Source organism: Kryptolebias marmoratus, linkage group LG21, assembly GCF_001649575.2.
Source record: "Kryptolebias marmoratus isolate JLee-2015 linkage group LG21, ASM164957v2, whole genome shotgun sequence".
Taxonomy (NCBI): Eukaryota; Metazoa; Chordata; class Actinopteri; order Cyprinodontiformes; family Rivulidae; genus Kryptolebias; species Kryptolebias marmoratus.
The window spans coordinates 13,815,430-13,830,734 of NC_051450.1; the positions used below are offsets into that span (position 1 = coordinate 13,815,430).

At 37.5% G+C, this 15,305-nt stretch overlaps 3 protein-coding genes across 5 annotated transcripts in view; 1 reads left to right on the forward strand and 2 right to left on the reverse strand.

Annotated features, from left to right (window-relative positions):
* The window catches only part of LOC108230492 (gastrula zinc finger protein XlCGF8.2DB-like), a 12,441-nt gene extending 9,606 nt beyond the window's left edge, over positions 1-2,835 (reverse strand). The window contains exon 1 of the mRNA XM_017406782.3: positions 2,707-2,835. The gene's annotated coding sequence lies outside the window, so the exon portion shown is untranslated. The remainder of the gene's footprint in view (positions 1-2,706) is intronic.
* A 396-nt stretch (positions 2,836-3,231) lies between these two features.
* gimap4 (GTPase IMAP family member 4) lies at positions 3,232-11,133 on the forward strand. Of its 3 annotated transcripts, none has more exons than XM_017406553.3 (3): positions 3,232-3,387; positions 4,836-5,594; positions 9,163-11,133. In XM_017406553.3, exons 1-2 carry the CDS (start codon positions 3,357-3,359, stop codon positions 5,564-5,566), a joined length of 762 nt encoding a protein of 253 aa, XP_017262042.1. In that variant the 5' UTR covers positions 3,232-3,356; the 3' UTR covers positions 5,567-5,594; positions 9,163-11,133. The 3 variants fall into 3 exon arrangements, with proteins under 3 accessions (XP_017262042.1, XP_024859657.1, XP_017262041.1); XM_025003889.2 differs by lacking the exon at positions 9,163-11,133 and adding an exon at positions 6,401-7,171; XM_017406552.3 differs by lacking the exon at positions 9,163-11,133 and having other exon boundaries at positions 4,836-7,171.
* The window catches only part of plxdc2 (plexin domain containing 2), an 80,922-nt gene continuing 76,009 nt past the window's right edge, over positions 10,393-15,305 (reverse strand). The window contains exons 13-14 of the mRNA XM_017406550.3: positions 14,597-14,763; positions 10,393-13,655 (exon numbers count right to left, since the gene is read on the reverse strand). Of these exons, the coding sequence (XP_017262039.1) occupies positions 13,536-13,655; positions 14,597-14,763 (287 nt within the window). The 3' untranslated portion in view covers positions 10,393-13,535. The remainder of the gene's footprint in view (positions 13,656-14,596; positions 14,764-15,305) is intronic.

The window sequence follows — 15,305 nt, forward strand, 5'->3', positions numbered from 1 at the left end:
CCCAGGTGAGCTACGTGTCACGTGCGTGACTTTGTTTACATTAATTCTCGACCTGCGCGGAGTGCGAGGAGACATATCCACTTTGTTTACTGCCACTGGCAGTCAGGAAGGAATGAAACAGAACAGTAATGGTGACAGTGTGATGGTGAACACCAAACAACAACAACATACAGTAATGTGATGCAACAGTAAGTGATTGCAAGCACCAACAAATAATATTTTAAATGAAAAACAACATGCCATCTGGATGTGAGTGGAATCCCCAAAGTGGTCCCACACAAGCCATGCAACAGCAGTTAATCATAGAAATTTGGTGATTAGGACATTAACATTATTTCAATCTCTCCGTTCAGCAGTACTGTAATTCCTTGATATTGTGCTGCGCTTTCTTGTACAAATAGTTGCGGAAAATGCCCAGACGGCATAACATTTTATCGATAAACTTTTTTTTCTTTTTTATATAATAACGAGGTCATGAACTGAAGGACAAGAATCTCATCACTGAGGAGCTCAAAGCTGGAACCACTTGCAGGTGGGACATCTTGATGCATATTACATGAAAATTAAGAGGTATACGTCATTGTATAATATATTACACATTTACTCAGTATACAAATATTAATTAATGTGATCCCTTATCTTACACTAAACCCATTCAGGCGACCCTGAAGCCGATGTTATTCAACTCTTTTTTTAAAATTGAATTATTAACTTTAAAAACCTAAACATTTTTTTTACAAGTTTTGTATAAATCTATTTTTAAATATGCAGATGATAGAACTTAGATACTATCTGAAAATAGTAACTATAATCCCATCTAAAATCTGTTTGTTTTCATTTAACAGGTAGTTAGAATCTGTTGACGGATCACCAGGCTGAACGCTCTGAAACTGAAGACTCAACAATCACCAGATGTTTCCAGCTGTGCACCCTGACCACTGATCAGATGTCCTCCAGGCAACAAACTGAATTCGATCAACACGACGGATAGATGGAGACTCAGCAGAGGAAACAAAAGAAGTTCTTTTTAAATTTTAAAAACATGCTTTAAAGTTACTGCTGTTTAGTACACCATGAATAAAATAACTAGTTAGCCAATGAATATAATAACTAATTCCTTATTAATGAGTTTAGTTCTTCAATAAGATACTCAGAGGTTGGAGGATTGTGTGTTGCAGCTAGTTTTTAATGAATTTAATAATGTATTTATTAACCTTGTGATGTTATGTGTCTATGCTGTGGAACCCCTCTGTCCAAGACTAATTTCTCTTAAGGGAGACAAATAAAGAGATTTTAACTTTGACTTTTTTTAAATCCTCAAACTCTTAGTTAACAGTTTCTAGAGCATCAGGCAGAAACATGTTACCTGATTACACTCTTCATCTTAAAAAGAGTGTCTGTCAGACGTTGACCAAGGTTTTTCTGTTTAAAGGTCAGGAACTTAAAAAAATAGAAACAGATCAGCTCGATAAGTTCCTGTCTTTAAAAAAAAAGTCAAGTGTTCACTTGATCTCTGTAGTTGTTTTTTAAAAAAGCTTGTCATTGTTCTTATTGTTCATAAAATTCTGTATTAAAATAATTTCATTTTCTTTTTTCAGCAGTCTGTCTGAAAACTGCTAAATTTGTATCTTCTGCTTCTATCATTGCTGTTTGTGGACTTCTAAATATATATTTACATACATATTAATAGTAATTATTATTACTATTATTATAAATAACCTTTATTTTAACAGGTAAGTCAATAACATATAATTGTTTATATGACCCTGCGCCTTTAAGCTTGCTTTAGCAAGATGGCGTCGATTTAAAAAACTCTAAAACAGAATTTTTAATTATTAATTTTATTTTAATGGGGAAATTTTTTTGCTCATAAATGGAGATGTTAAAGTTAATCCAAATTTATGTCATTTGAAAAAATTTCTAAAGTGTTTTTGTGAGTCTCTAATTTTAGTTAAAAGTAAGTCTGCTCAACAACTTTGTACTTTAATTAAAAATGCTGATTTGTTGTAAATCTCTGTATTTGTGTGCTATGGGTTTTTATTTTGTTTTGTTTTTGTTTATTTTGCTTTAAATGTATACAACTCAACCTGTAAGTTTTGATGCTTTGTTCTGGCTTTATTACCTTGTTTTGTTTGTTAACTGATTAGTTTAAATAAAGTAAAAAAAAAAACTAAAAAAAAAGTCGTTGGTGACCACCGTATATTGTAACCGCAGGAGGCGCTGTTGCGTCTTACACCATAACTTGGCCTCGAAGAATATGCTGGTGTAGATTTCAGGCCATGGTAAATTCTTCGAAGAAGAGCGTGTTTGTTTTTTTCATAACAGTTACTCAAATTTGTACATACAGATATTATCAATAAAAAACAATTGTTTTTTTTTAATGATTTTAATATGTATAAATACTTACAAAGAACTACTTACAACAGTTCTTATTTAATAAAGAAACACTTTGGCTCAAATATTTGGTATTTTACTATAAGTTACAGTATGGTCACAATATATGATAAGAGCCGTCATATTCTGTGACCGTCTATATTTCAGTAATTGTCATGAAGTCAGTGGTCAGATGATACTTTATATTCTTTGGAAGAAGGAGAGAGAATCACCAGAAACAGTTAGGTTCAACTAATACCTTGCTTAGCTCGGCTTTTTTTTTTCTTTTCTCATTTTGCGTTTGTTGGATGGAAATAATCAAAATATACAAACCTAATCAGTGCAGTAGATCCGAGGAGTAGAAATCATCCTCGAGGATGTTGCTCTTTTTCTCTTTTAAACACAGCAGCTTTGTTTGTAATACGTGACTATTTGGTGAACGACGCCTGCAGTCCAAACACGGGAAAAAAAAAAGATTCATCACTTGCGCTTGTGATTGGTCAGCCTAATCATAGGGACACTTTTGATTGGCTCCTTGAAAATAGACAGCTCTCTCCACCAATGGGCTCTGCTCATCTTGTGTCCGCCACGGAAGGAAAAAAAGAGTCTCGTGCTCAATGACTTATATGGATATAAGTCATTGCTCGTGCTCAGCATAGCAGTCTGGCGTTAGTTTGGAGTATGTAATTAGTATGTAATTAGTTGGTTTAATTTGTGTAAATTGATTTGTGACTACCTTAAGGTGATTTTTTTCATATCTTCTTTTATAAAATAAAAAATAAAAACATGTTTACAAACTCTGGTTTTATACTTCCGGTTTTTATTTTCCGCTCTTACTCTGAAAGTCCGAACCGGACGCAGCCTCCACATTACTTTGTCTTCCGGTAACTTTTGTTATCAGCAAGAGGAAGTTCTTTGAAGAACGAGGCGGCCGAAGAGAATTAACACCCAAAGAAGATCTTATTCTGGATTAAAAACTAAGAATGGAAGCGAATAAAACACTTCAAACACCAGGTGAGGCGTTTATCTGGCTACTTTACAAACTTTCAAACTAATATTACGTCGTCTCCATTAGCTTAAAGTTAGTAGACAGTTTCAGACTAAACAACCAAACCGGATTTTGACACGTTTCACACGTAGGTACTTTATTATAACAAAACACACAAAACAAATATCTTTGGATAGAGTTTGTTACCTTTCTGGAAACCACACACTGTCACGTTGATAGGAGTTCTGAATAATTTAAATAGCTGCCTCAATTATTTATACTATTGGCCTTAAGGTAATTATCTGTAATGACAAAAAAAAGTGTCATTTAGTTTGTTTTTAGATGTAAATACACTTTTACTCAAACAAACTGAGCTCAGTTTTAATCTTAAATATACTGAACTGTTAATAAATATAAACTTCATTATAAATATTATAAAAGTATAGTTTGAAGTTATTCATAATGTTAGTGTAGGAAGCCATTTGTTCACTACAAGTGAGAATAATGTTAGAAATAGCAGCAGTTCAGTATAAAGATGATCTGGAAAAATTATGTTTTATGAGTCCTGAGAAACAGGAAACAAGAGAAACCAAGAAATCCAACTAATGGGAGTTTCCTGGTTGGGGGTGGAAAAAGTCTAAATAAAGTATTTTTTGTCAGTTTTTTTTTTTTTTGCCTTTGATAATAACATTAAAAATAGCAGTTTGAACATGATGGGTTTGAATTTATTAAAGAGAGCTACAGTCCCTAAAATACTAAATCAAATCAAATGAAATAAAGACTGTAAATAGGCTTAGCATTACATGACAAAATATTTATGAATTAAGTGATATAACATTGTAGTTTAGGGACATTATCAGTGTTCGGTATATGAACACTCTCTGTATTATCTGGATATTCCTTATTTTTTTACTTGTATTTGTTTACAGAAACATTTTTGTAACATTTTAACCAACTTCATTCCAGATAAAAACTTTGATAAGATGTTTGCAGCACCTGATAGTTATCTGCTGATGAGATAAGTGGAGGAAAAATATAAGAGCTAAGCCAAGTTAACATTATTTATTTGAGATATTTAACATTGACAGCCAAAGCTGTCAACTCTACCCATTCAGTGTTTATTTCTCTGACATCATTGTTATAAAATTTTCTTAAACTCTCAGTAATAAAAGCTAGAATCCAGTTGTTAAGCACTTTGGGTGATGCCCTTTTTTGTCTTCTTTTAGTTACCAGTTTGACCTGAAGAAATTCTCCATTATGTTTGAGAATTGTCATTTTGCAATCAGTTTCATACATGTTATTATAGCACTGGCCCTTTTAGTAGCCAAAGCTGTAGGTCATTTAATGATTGAGCAGCAATCTTGCCAAAGTTATTACAGGATAGAAAATTGACAAGTACTTCAAACTTGCAGATTTCTTTTGATGAAAAGATATTCCATGCTAACTCTGACATTTATGATCTGACTGACTGTAGCTGGAGAGGCTGCTGAACCAGAGAAGGAGGTCAAAAACACATCAGCTGCTTCCCAGGCAGCCAGCCGCCTGCCTGTGGTTCGTCTGGTTGTGCTGGGATGGAGGTGGCCGGGGAAGAGCTTGACAGCCAACACTATCATTGGCAAGGAAGAGTTTCGCTTGGAGCGAGCGGCCGAGTTTTGCGTTACAAGGGAGACGGAGGTCGATGGGCAGCAGGTGATCGTGGTGGACACTCCAGGCTGGTTCTCTGCTCAGGATACGCCACCCTCCTACAAAGAAGAGCTACTCCGAGGCCCCTCTCTTTGCCCTCCAGGTCCTCATGCCTTCCTGCTGATCATCCCTGTGGGCATGTTCACTGAGGTGGACCGCTCACGCATCGAGGAGCACGTCAGCCTCTTTGGTGAGCAGGTCTGGAGGCATACCATTGTGGTATTCACCTGGGCGGAGGTGTTGAGGACCATATCCATCGAGAGGTACATCCGCAGGGAGGGCAAAGAACTGCAGTGGGTGCTGGAGAAATGTAAGAAAAGGTACTTTGTTATTAACAACTGTGCATTCGGGGAGAATCCCCAGGTGGGACGCTTAATGGAAAAGGTGGAGAAGCTGGTGGCTGAGGAGGGTCAGTACAGTCCAAAAGAGGAGAAGAAATCTCTGGACGAGAACCAGAATGCAGCCAGGGAGGTGCAGGATCTGGGGGCCCGACCCAAACAGAACTCTGGACTGGGTCTATGAAAAGCCCTGGAGGTGGAGCAGACATACAGTGAGTGATGACTTTATGTGGGTTCTTTAGTAACGGGCTGAGAGGCATTTCTGTTAATCAAAAATTAGATTTTAGGCATCAAATCAGCTATAATAATCAACATTTTATTCTTAACAATGACACATTTGTACGTAAAACAAGTTGCCATGCAGAGAATGATCAGATGGCTCTGTAGTTCCTCCTGATTTTAAGATGCTTTTTTCCAACTATTGACTTGTCATATTTTTTCGGGTGAAATAGTTTTACCATCTGTATTCATGCGATGGTCAGATGAACAGCTGCGAATAGGGGCAATAAAAACCAATTCCAGATTAATTTAACAGTTCTCTTATCTTCTGGTTGATTACACTGAACAACCCACAGATTTTACTTCACTGTTTTTAATCTGTCCTCGCTGCTTTCAAGGAAATATTGTCCTCCTTGCCAGGTTGAGACACATTTTCTGAGGTTTTCTTAATGTCTTTGTAACATTCTTTTGAAACAAAGTATTTTCTTTTCTTTCTGAATTTTCTTCCCTTTTAGGGAAGTTAGATCATGAGACCTTTTCAAACAGAACCTGTTAGTTTAGTTTCAGTTCAGTTTAGTTTTGTAATGCAGCTAATTCTTGGATTATAGCAGTGTTTACTCGATTTGTAACCTTTCTGTCACCTTGAAATGTCCTCCTGTCTTTAAAACAACCAAAGGACAGGAATAAGAAGCAAAACTATACTACACTATCATATCACTGGAACTTATCAAAATATCTTTGATTTAAGCATTTTCTTTTATCTTGTTATAACCTTGTAATCCAGTGTGTTTGGTTCCAGATTAGCGAGGCCCTTTGAGCTGATGGACCTCCCAAGGATTACAGAGCTCCTTTTTTGAACCAGACAGAACGTTATGTAAAAAAAAAAAGTTACTGAATGTAAAAAGCAGCTGTATGATTTTTAGCGTATTTATAGTAAAAGTCCGATGTTACTGTGTGGATTCCTGAGCGGGGGGATTGCTTTTTAACAAATCCAAAGATTTACTCTTATCCTATAACTACTTCGATAAATTCAGGTGTTTCTAGTAAAGATTAGGGGGGGGGGATTAGGGTAAACAAAGAAGCATAAGGTGTTAGACATTTATTATTTTGGATCTCAGCACTCCAGTGGTTTTGGTAGAAACAATTAACAGAACTACACTACTGAACTGTCACTGTCATTTATTGTTGAGCAGATTGGTTTTTAGTCGATTTCCTTGCGTTGTGACCAAACTGTGAATATTTCGCTGCACTGTTTCTTACTTAGCTGTGTATAGCACTAAAGCAGTTATAGTTATAGCAATATTTCTTCTGTGTGTTGCCTTAAAACACCAGTTGTTTCCTGTAAACATATTTTTACGTTGGTTATATTAAGTCACAAAAAAGGAATGCTGTACATTTTAGAGACAGGATGCGTGTCCGTACAGATCGGTAACTACATTGATGAACTCTAAAAATGTCAACTATTCATGAATTTTCATATCCAAAGCAGTTATTTTGTGCTTGTTTTCTTTATTGCTATTGTAATATGACATGTTTAGTTTGGGGCAAAATAAATTATTTCATTTGATAATCTGTTTTGTCCTTTTTTGTTAGTATTTTGAAAGCCATCACAGGTTGACACAGTTTCATTTCTAAGCATACAAATTCAAATTATTATTTTTTTCATTTGAGGGAAAGCAGTTTTATAACAGTTTATGTGTTGTCTTGGTGTGATTTTTGGGTTGTACTGCTGTAAGCGTTCACCTGAGCCTTTGTTGAAAAGGGCTAATGGATGTAGTCATGCATAGACAAGTCAAAACTGAGGCATGTTTGTGGTTGTGACCTCGCAGCGGCTTTCGTATCAGGAGGTCCGACTGACGGAGTTCTCGCGGCACCGTTTGCTTGTTTTGAAAACAGTCAGGTTTTTTCTCCCCGTGGCACCGCTCTGTTCAGTCTGAGTTATCGGCTGTAAATTGAGTTCCTAAGCAGGGACCTTTTCCTCTTCCGTCTGCAGTTAAATGTCAATAACTCTTTGCCCTCAGGAGCTCAGGCTGCTGCTGTTCAGGCGCTCCATGAAATCTGGGTCTGTTTTTTTTTTCCATCTATTGTCAATGGCGACAATAGCTGGATGGGAAACAAGCTGGACGATCCCAGCAGCCGGTTTGGATTTGTTTACTCTCTTTTAACAAGTAAACTGAGCTCAGTGCCGTCACCGACATGGCTGTTCAGCCCAGTGCTGGGTAAAATGCAAAAACGTGTTGGTTTACCTTTTCTGCTGAAACCTGAGCCAGGAAGCAGATATGACATGGATAAGGAGTCCTCGCTGAAGCTGGGAACTGACTGAATGATCGAAATCACAAACACTGCAGCACATGCGGGTCACACAAACTAAATAAAACAAAACATAAACAAGAAAGAAGGCAAATATTCCCTGTTTAAATCTATAGAATAATGACAAAAAAATGCTGTAAGAATTGATGGTGAGCCTGTGTTACACATTTCCAGTGCTCTGTGTTAATCAAGTAGACATTCATGAACAAGGAAATGTCATTTCTGCATGCCTTCCTGGCACCGTTTACTTTCCTGGAATGGATCTTATTGGCCAACACTTCAGATTGACTCATGATTAAGCAGCTTTGTTTTCACTAGAGCTTTCTGTTTAGCTCCAAATTAGTGTCTTCGTTTAGATTTGCTGTAAATACGCAGCTTGTTCCTTGAGTATGTGACAAACAGGCACTTTCTGAAAAAGAAAAAGGAGTAAATTAGGTTTTTGGAGGATGTTTGAAAATTCCTAAGCTACAACTTTTTATCTCATTTATCTTCTTACAGTTTTCTTCAGCATACTTAGTGTCAGTCTTTAATCTTAAAATCTTAAGAGGAATTTAGCAGCTAAATCTCTAAATCACATCAAGGCATGTTTGATAAGTTTATAATGCGGGGAAATAATTTATATATTGATTTCTATTGGTTCAATTTCATTTAAAAGAAAGTGCCAGATTTGTTATTCTAATGGCTTTCAGGCCAATAAATGGGTTATTGGATTTTTCATAACCCAACCCTACCCCAAAATATTAATAACTAACATGCACTTATGTTTGTCTTTCAAAAAATCATTAAAACTTTTTAAAAGGTGACTGAAGTCATGTTAAAGTTTACAAACTGAATTTAAAATTGTGTGGACTCTGGTTAACTAATATTTTCTTTATTCATAAGCTACAGCAATTCCACACATTTCAGAAGGCAGAGAGTTTATTTTTTCCCCCACATACTGTATTTGATCCATTTTAAATACTGCTGCCTTAAACCTGCAGGTAATTTCGTCGCCTGGCCGCTAGATGGCAGCAAAACACCAAACCACAAAGATTTGGTGTTATCCAGCTGTCTGCACCGCTGTGGTCTCTTCTGATTTATCTGTTTAATTTGTAGTATTTAACTGTAAAATCGTAAAAGAAAAATCACTTATTGTTTCAGAGTGAAACATAAAAAGCTTGTGTTTTGAGTTGCTCAGTTTTTAAGACTTAAGGGTTTTACCATAAAGGAGGTGTTTTTGCACTACTGAACCAATTTTCTACTTTTTTTCAGAAACAAGTGATGCATGTCAGGAAACTCCAATAGGTTTTTCTTCCTCTAAACCTCCTCATGTTGTTTTCTGCTCGCTGAGCTCGACTCCTCTTCCATTTGGTGTCTTGTTAACTCAACTTCACAGCTGTTGAGCTCCATCTCTTCAATCTGAAGTACCGCAGCTACTCACCTGATTCAAGGACTTTACAAACACTGGGCACAAAGTGTTTTCCACTTTCATGCTCTCTTTTCGGGCCATTGCAAAACTGGGATTGTCAAGCAAGACTGAGACAGGATTTCATGGTTAGAGCGAGGAACAAAGATCCCATGTTGACATTTGCTGCACATTTTAAAGCATTTTACATTTGAGTTTTAATATTGTTTAAACAGCTAGATGTTTCTCTGCCTTATGTGTGTCCTGCATGCATAAATAATTACTCATTAATGGAATAAAGAGGTGCTCATTTGTGAGAAATCTAGGCCTACAACCTAATGTTATTTGTTCTAAGGCATTTCTTTTCAGTCATGCAAAACAAAAAAAAAAACTACAGAACTGAGTAGAAGCACCATGATTGCTGTTTTTACCAACATTGTTTATTTCAAATGTAATCAAAACAACAGTAGTTACAGAAATATGATACTGAGTGATTTAGAGCCTTTGTTGTGTACGATGAAGTGCCATGAAGGTGTAAAGCGAGAACAAAAACTCCAATTTTTGTTTCTTTAAATGGATGTTCTGTGTATGTTGCTGAATTTATGGTTTATTGTTGTTGATTCCAACTCAGAACAGAGTAAAGAACAGCAGACAGAATACAGGTGGGAGTAAAAGTGATCAGTGAGGTGATGAAAGTAAGAGACTGCTTTGAAATTCTGTCACCAAGTGATTCACCCGCTGTGCCTCATGTTTTTGTATTATAAAAACAGAGGTAAAATACTGATTTTCCATGTTGTTTGTCACTAATGAAGTCCTGTTTTGCTCAGTTAACAGTTTTGCTGTGTTAACAAATTTTGGATATTAACGTCTTTGCTATGAGGCCGCAAGAATGGACACAGTTTGCTTCTTCTTCACTAAAAACATACACATTCCCTGAAAGCAACATTTCAAATGGCATTTTTGTTTGGAAACAAATTTATAACTTGGAAAAAGTTTAAAATCTTAATCATATGTATGTTTAAAAAAAAAATCCCATTGTGATTCTGTGAGCCAATAATGCATATAGAAAACACAAGAGGCTGCTTTTGAAGTTGAAAAGCTAGTGACCCAGCTATGCTAACATTTTTAATTTAAGATGAAGACTCCCGCTCTTTAAATGTAAAGACAGGATCTCACCCGGCTGCGACCGCTGGCGACTGGTTGGCGAGCGGCATTCGTGAGGAGTTTGCGGGGCTTCTCAGCTTCCTCATGTGAGTGGCAGAGGCTCGCAGTCTTGTGCGACAAACCTCTTAAAAAAGTCACAATGTTGTTGCAGATGTCTCAAACTCTTCTTGGTGTTGTCTCCAACTCATCTCAAGAGCGCTACGAGCTGTATTTTCCTCTAAAAGAAACCATGTCAAGGTCAAAAAGCCAAGTTGATGAGAAATAATTATTAAAAACTGGTCCTAATCTGCCTGTTTTCATTTCAAAAGTCTACCACAAATGAAATCCTAGACGTGGGGGGCAGCTGCCGTGGGCGGGTAATAAAAGAATGCGCACAGCCTAGAATGCAGTTTTGCAAGCAGTGCACATAAAAATGAGCCACAAATTTCAAAAACTGGCTGTGCTAAACATAGCCAAACTGCTCACTGGTCGCTTGGTCACAAACACAAAATTTGCAGATTTTCTCCCAATTTTGAGTCAAGTTTGAGTCTCCAGCTAGTCTCCAATGAGATATTATTAACCCCTGGTTAGTGATGCCTCAGTCAGTAATTAGATTACTAATAAAGGGAGGGATTTAGCAAACAGTCCAGTTTTCATTGCATATGTAAGAGCTACAGTTTTATAGATCATACCACGGCAGGAAATAAAATCACTACAGCTACCTCTAACAGCAGCAGAGAAGGGTGGAGTCTCATATTACATACTGTATGGAAAGATTTATCCAACTCATATCCTGATTAGTCTTTGGTTTCAATGTGATGGCAACAAGATGACAAAAACTCATGTTATTTTATATTTTTTCTGTGTACTTAGCAGATGTAACCTTGTACTTTTTATGATTGTTCAGTAGAATTCCAGGACGTTGGTCTTTAGTGTCATTGGTGGAAAAACTGGATTTTTATCTTGAAGTTTTTAATAGCAGAAATGAGCGTTTTGGATTGTGTATTGATTTGTGACAACAACAAATGGAACAGCATTCACATTTAAGTAAAAAAAAAAAAAAAAGTAGAGGAAAAAAGGCCACTCAGAGAAAATTACAGCATCATCACTGCCATAATATAAATGTTTAAATGTTTGGAGTTACCTGAATCTGCAAATGTTTTGGCTTGTTATGTCCATTATCATGTTGATGTGGTTGATGTGGATGAACAAAAAAATTAAAAATAAAAGAGTAAAAAACCTCCAATCAGAACAGTGCTTTTCTGACTCACAAAGTATCTGTGGAGCCTGGAAAGGGCCAGAGGCTGGGGAAACACCTTTGCATCTGTTCCTTCAGTTCTGTAAACTGCTTGTGAAGATTTGCAGAAAGCAGTGGTGTCTGTGTGTAGCAGGTGTGTTTTCAGGGTGGAGATGAAGCCGTAGACCTAAATGGGGAAACAAGTTAACCCAACACCAGCTGTAAAAAAGGGTTGAGGAACTATATTATTCAGTTCAACAAAATGAACATTTTCTGTTTCATTTATACTTCTTATCAACAAGGTTTTTTTTTTTTTTTTTGGAGAAAAACAACATTTTTACAGACTTTCTAAAGATAACAATTAAAAAACCCTCAGCTTTAGATGTATACCTGAGCACTTGACAAATGGAGGGTGTGAGAAACAATAACATAGTAGCCTACTGCTTTGTGTTTTAGAAACCACATAAGAAAACAGTTTTTTTTTTACACTTTTTTCCTCCATTTGTCTTAAATTGTCCTGACTTTGTTGCTATTAAATTTCAATCAGGTACTGAAAAGCTCAGTGAAGTTACTAGAGAATATTGTTTTTTGCTCACTTTATCACCACCTACTGGCATCTCGTGAGTACGTCAGTGTTTTTGTGATTACTTTTAAAAATATATATCCAAAGTAGTGTCGTTGGGGTTTGAAGGAACAGGTTGCAGATCTTAGGGACTGAATTTTTACCTCTACACTTGGCCCCTTCTTGACTCCATATGATCCAGATACTTTGATAAGAGCGACCGGTGCAGAGCCAGCTCAGACATACACACCAATAATGTAGGGCGATATCCCCTCAGTATTGCTAACTACTCTTCTATATTCACACACATGAATCCCGTACACTTCAGAAAATAAATTCACACACACAAGCGCCTGTCTTGTAAAGTTGCAACAGTACCACATTGCAATGCATAAAAAAACAACAAAACAAAACTGTGCAAACTCTGATCAGGGACAAAATGGTACTGCATTAATGAAATCAAAAACATAAAGGAGTTCCATCACCCAATAAAAAACTGACAAAAAAACACCTCATTTATAGGAGCTAAACCAGCTGAACATCATGAACTGATCCAACTGCAATGCTGAATGTTCAAAAGGTTTGTGGGTTTTTTTCTGTTTTTGCGCCGTGATTGATCGCGGCGACAGCAGTTCAGCTCGCGTCATACACCGCCCGGCTTCCCTCTGTATGTGCAGAGCGAGCGCTGGAAAAGTCAATCACGTCTGCTGTGGTATTGAAAAGCAATACCAACGGTCTCTACAGATAAACTGCCAACCCCAACATACTAAAACCAAGCAAAGAAAAAAGCCATTTTGAAATAAAAAGAAAACAAGTAAAAACCTGATGGATATACAAAAAGTTTATGCTAATGAGTCCACAAACAGGAAAGTGGAAATCTCTGTTCACATACTCTGTATTGGTTTTGAAAATATATATTGTTTAAATCACCCTGCAGGCCCCCCCCATTATACACAAATAACCAGCTGAGGCAGTCAGAACGGTCCCTCCATGGCGACATGTATCAACTCCAGCTGAATCGATGATACCAGCGCTGTTCCCCTCGACCAACAGGGGCTGATTAGTGGGCTTGTCTGGGATCAGTTTTCAGGGTTTCCTTGCTTCCTCCTGTCACTGGCTGCTGTATCCAGTCACATCTAGCACTAAACGAGCCGAATCCAGAGTTTTAACAAGGGAATGTGTACACTGAGCTTCAGTCAGCTGATTTCTGGGAGAAATCCCCAGTGAGAAGTCCCCGTTGAGCAGGAGGGCACGGACGGGATGGAAGCCGGTGGGATTGGGAAACGGCTCCTCCTCCCTCAGCACTGCTCGGACTCAATGAAGCCCTCCTTCTCCTGGCCCACCGGCTCCACCTCTGCGTACGCCGGGCGACCTGATCCCCGGTGAAATTTCATGGCCGGCCATCTGCTCGGGCGTCTCTGCAGAGGTGGGGAGAAGGGGACACGGGTGAGAGTTCACCATGAAAATCCGAGCGAGAGAGGTGCCGGGGTATGTGGGAACAGCTTCCCCTTTGCTCTTAAATGTGTGTGTTTGGCTACTGAGTGTGACATTTCTGCAGTGTGTAGTGCCGTGAAAATACAAAAGTGCTGTCAACATAAAAGTCCTAAAACCCTCACATTAGTTATGTCTTTTTCAATAGTGCAAAAAATAACGAGCTTAAAACATCAGTTGATTTTATTGAATCCCATACACAGCTCTGTGTTATCATGAATATTTATGTGAGCTGCGCTTTTTTGTGACTCCTGAACAGAAACTCGTATCTCAAAGGACATTTATTTTTGCATTTAAGACCTTTATTTTCCCATTTACCCCACTATCACGTACGGTAGTTTAAGTCACGGTTTTATTCGACTTTCACTTATAACCGAGTTCTTTTCTTGCATGATTTTGGTACCTAAATGGCTTTGTGTTAGGCAACGCAATCCATCTTCAGCTGATTCAATAATTTATTAACAAAGTGTTTGTGCAGGTTTCATCATCCTCCTCTGACAATCCTTATGCATATTTATGAGTGGAATAAAATACACAGAGTTGATTTTTTTTTTTTAAATACAAAAATCCAGACAAGTATTTTTTCTATTACACTGGGATGTCTGAAGGTTAAAATGAGATTTACATTCATTTCTAACCGGATCAGATGCTGTGTGCATTTTTGAGAGAAGACTTTGGTCTTTGGGAACTCTTTAAAAAGTTTATCTAAGAAAAATGAATTTTTTTCTCAAACAAAATGGAAAGTATTCAGGATTTGGTTTCCAAATGCAGGAAAAATGTGACAAGAATAAGAAATATCGAGCTCTAGCTCTTCAGGTAATCAGAGAGTCAGTCTCGCATCAGGCCAGATGTTTGTGCTCCGGCTCACCTCAATGAGGAAGAGGCTGGCTGCAGAGGTTGGGTGATGGTACACGTAGATGGTGATCAGCACGCCGGCAATCATGATGAGCATCACCAGCAGGATGCCCAGGATCAGACCGGTGTGCAGAGGATGTGTGTCTGGCATTTTGTTGACAGCACTGTCAGCTGGAATTACTGAAATATGATTAAACAAACAACAACAACAACAAAAATTATTATAACTTTGTTTGTTCAATGAAAATGATTAAAAACATTCATGTTGTTTCTTTATATGTGCGCTGCAGTTTTCCTAATGGCCACCAGGGCGCGCTCCTCATTTATCAATGCACAGTCACAATATGCCTTAAAATTTGTATTTTAACACAAATTATATTGGAAAATCTAGTTTTAAAACAGTGGCACCAGTGAAAATGATCTCATTCAGCCATGGATGGATGAAAATGGGTGGGATCCGATAGCTTTTAGTGTTACAATGATTCACAATTCAAGGCTTATTGAATGTTCAGCATCACATGTGTTGTTTAGTTCTGTTTAGATAGCACTTTTCCCTCTCTTACATGTGTGTGTGTAAATAGTCAGTCCCATGCCAAGTTTAGCTGTACATGGTCCAGATAAGAGGAGGAAGCAGGTCTATAGATCCTGATATAATCTGATCATAGCCTTCAAACGCTGGACTGAAAACTGAGGAGACTGTATGCAGCAACATGATAAAGGTG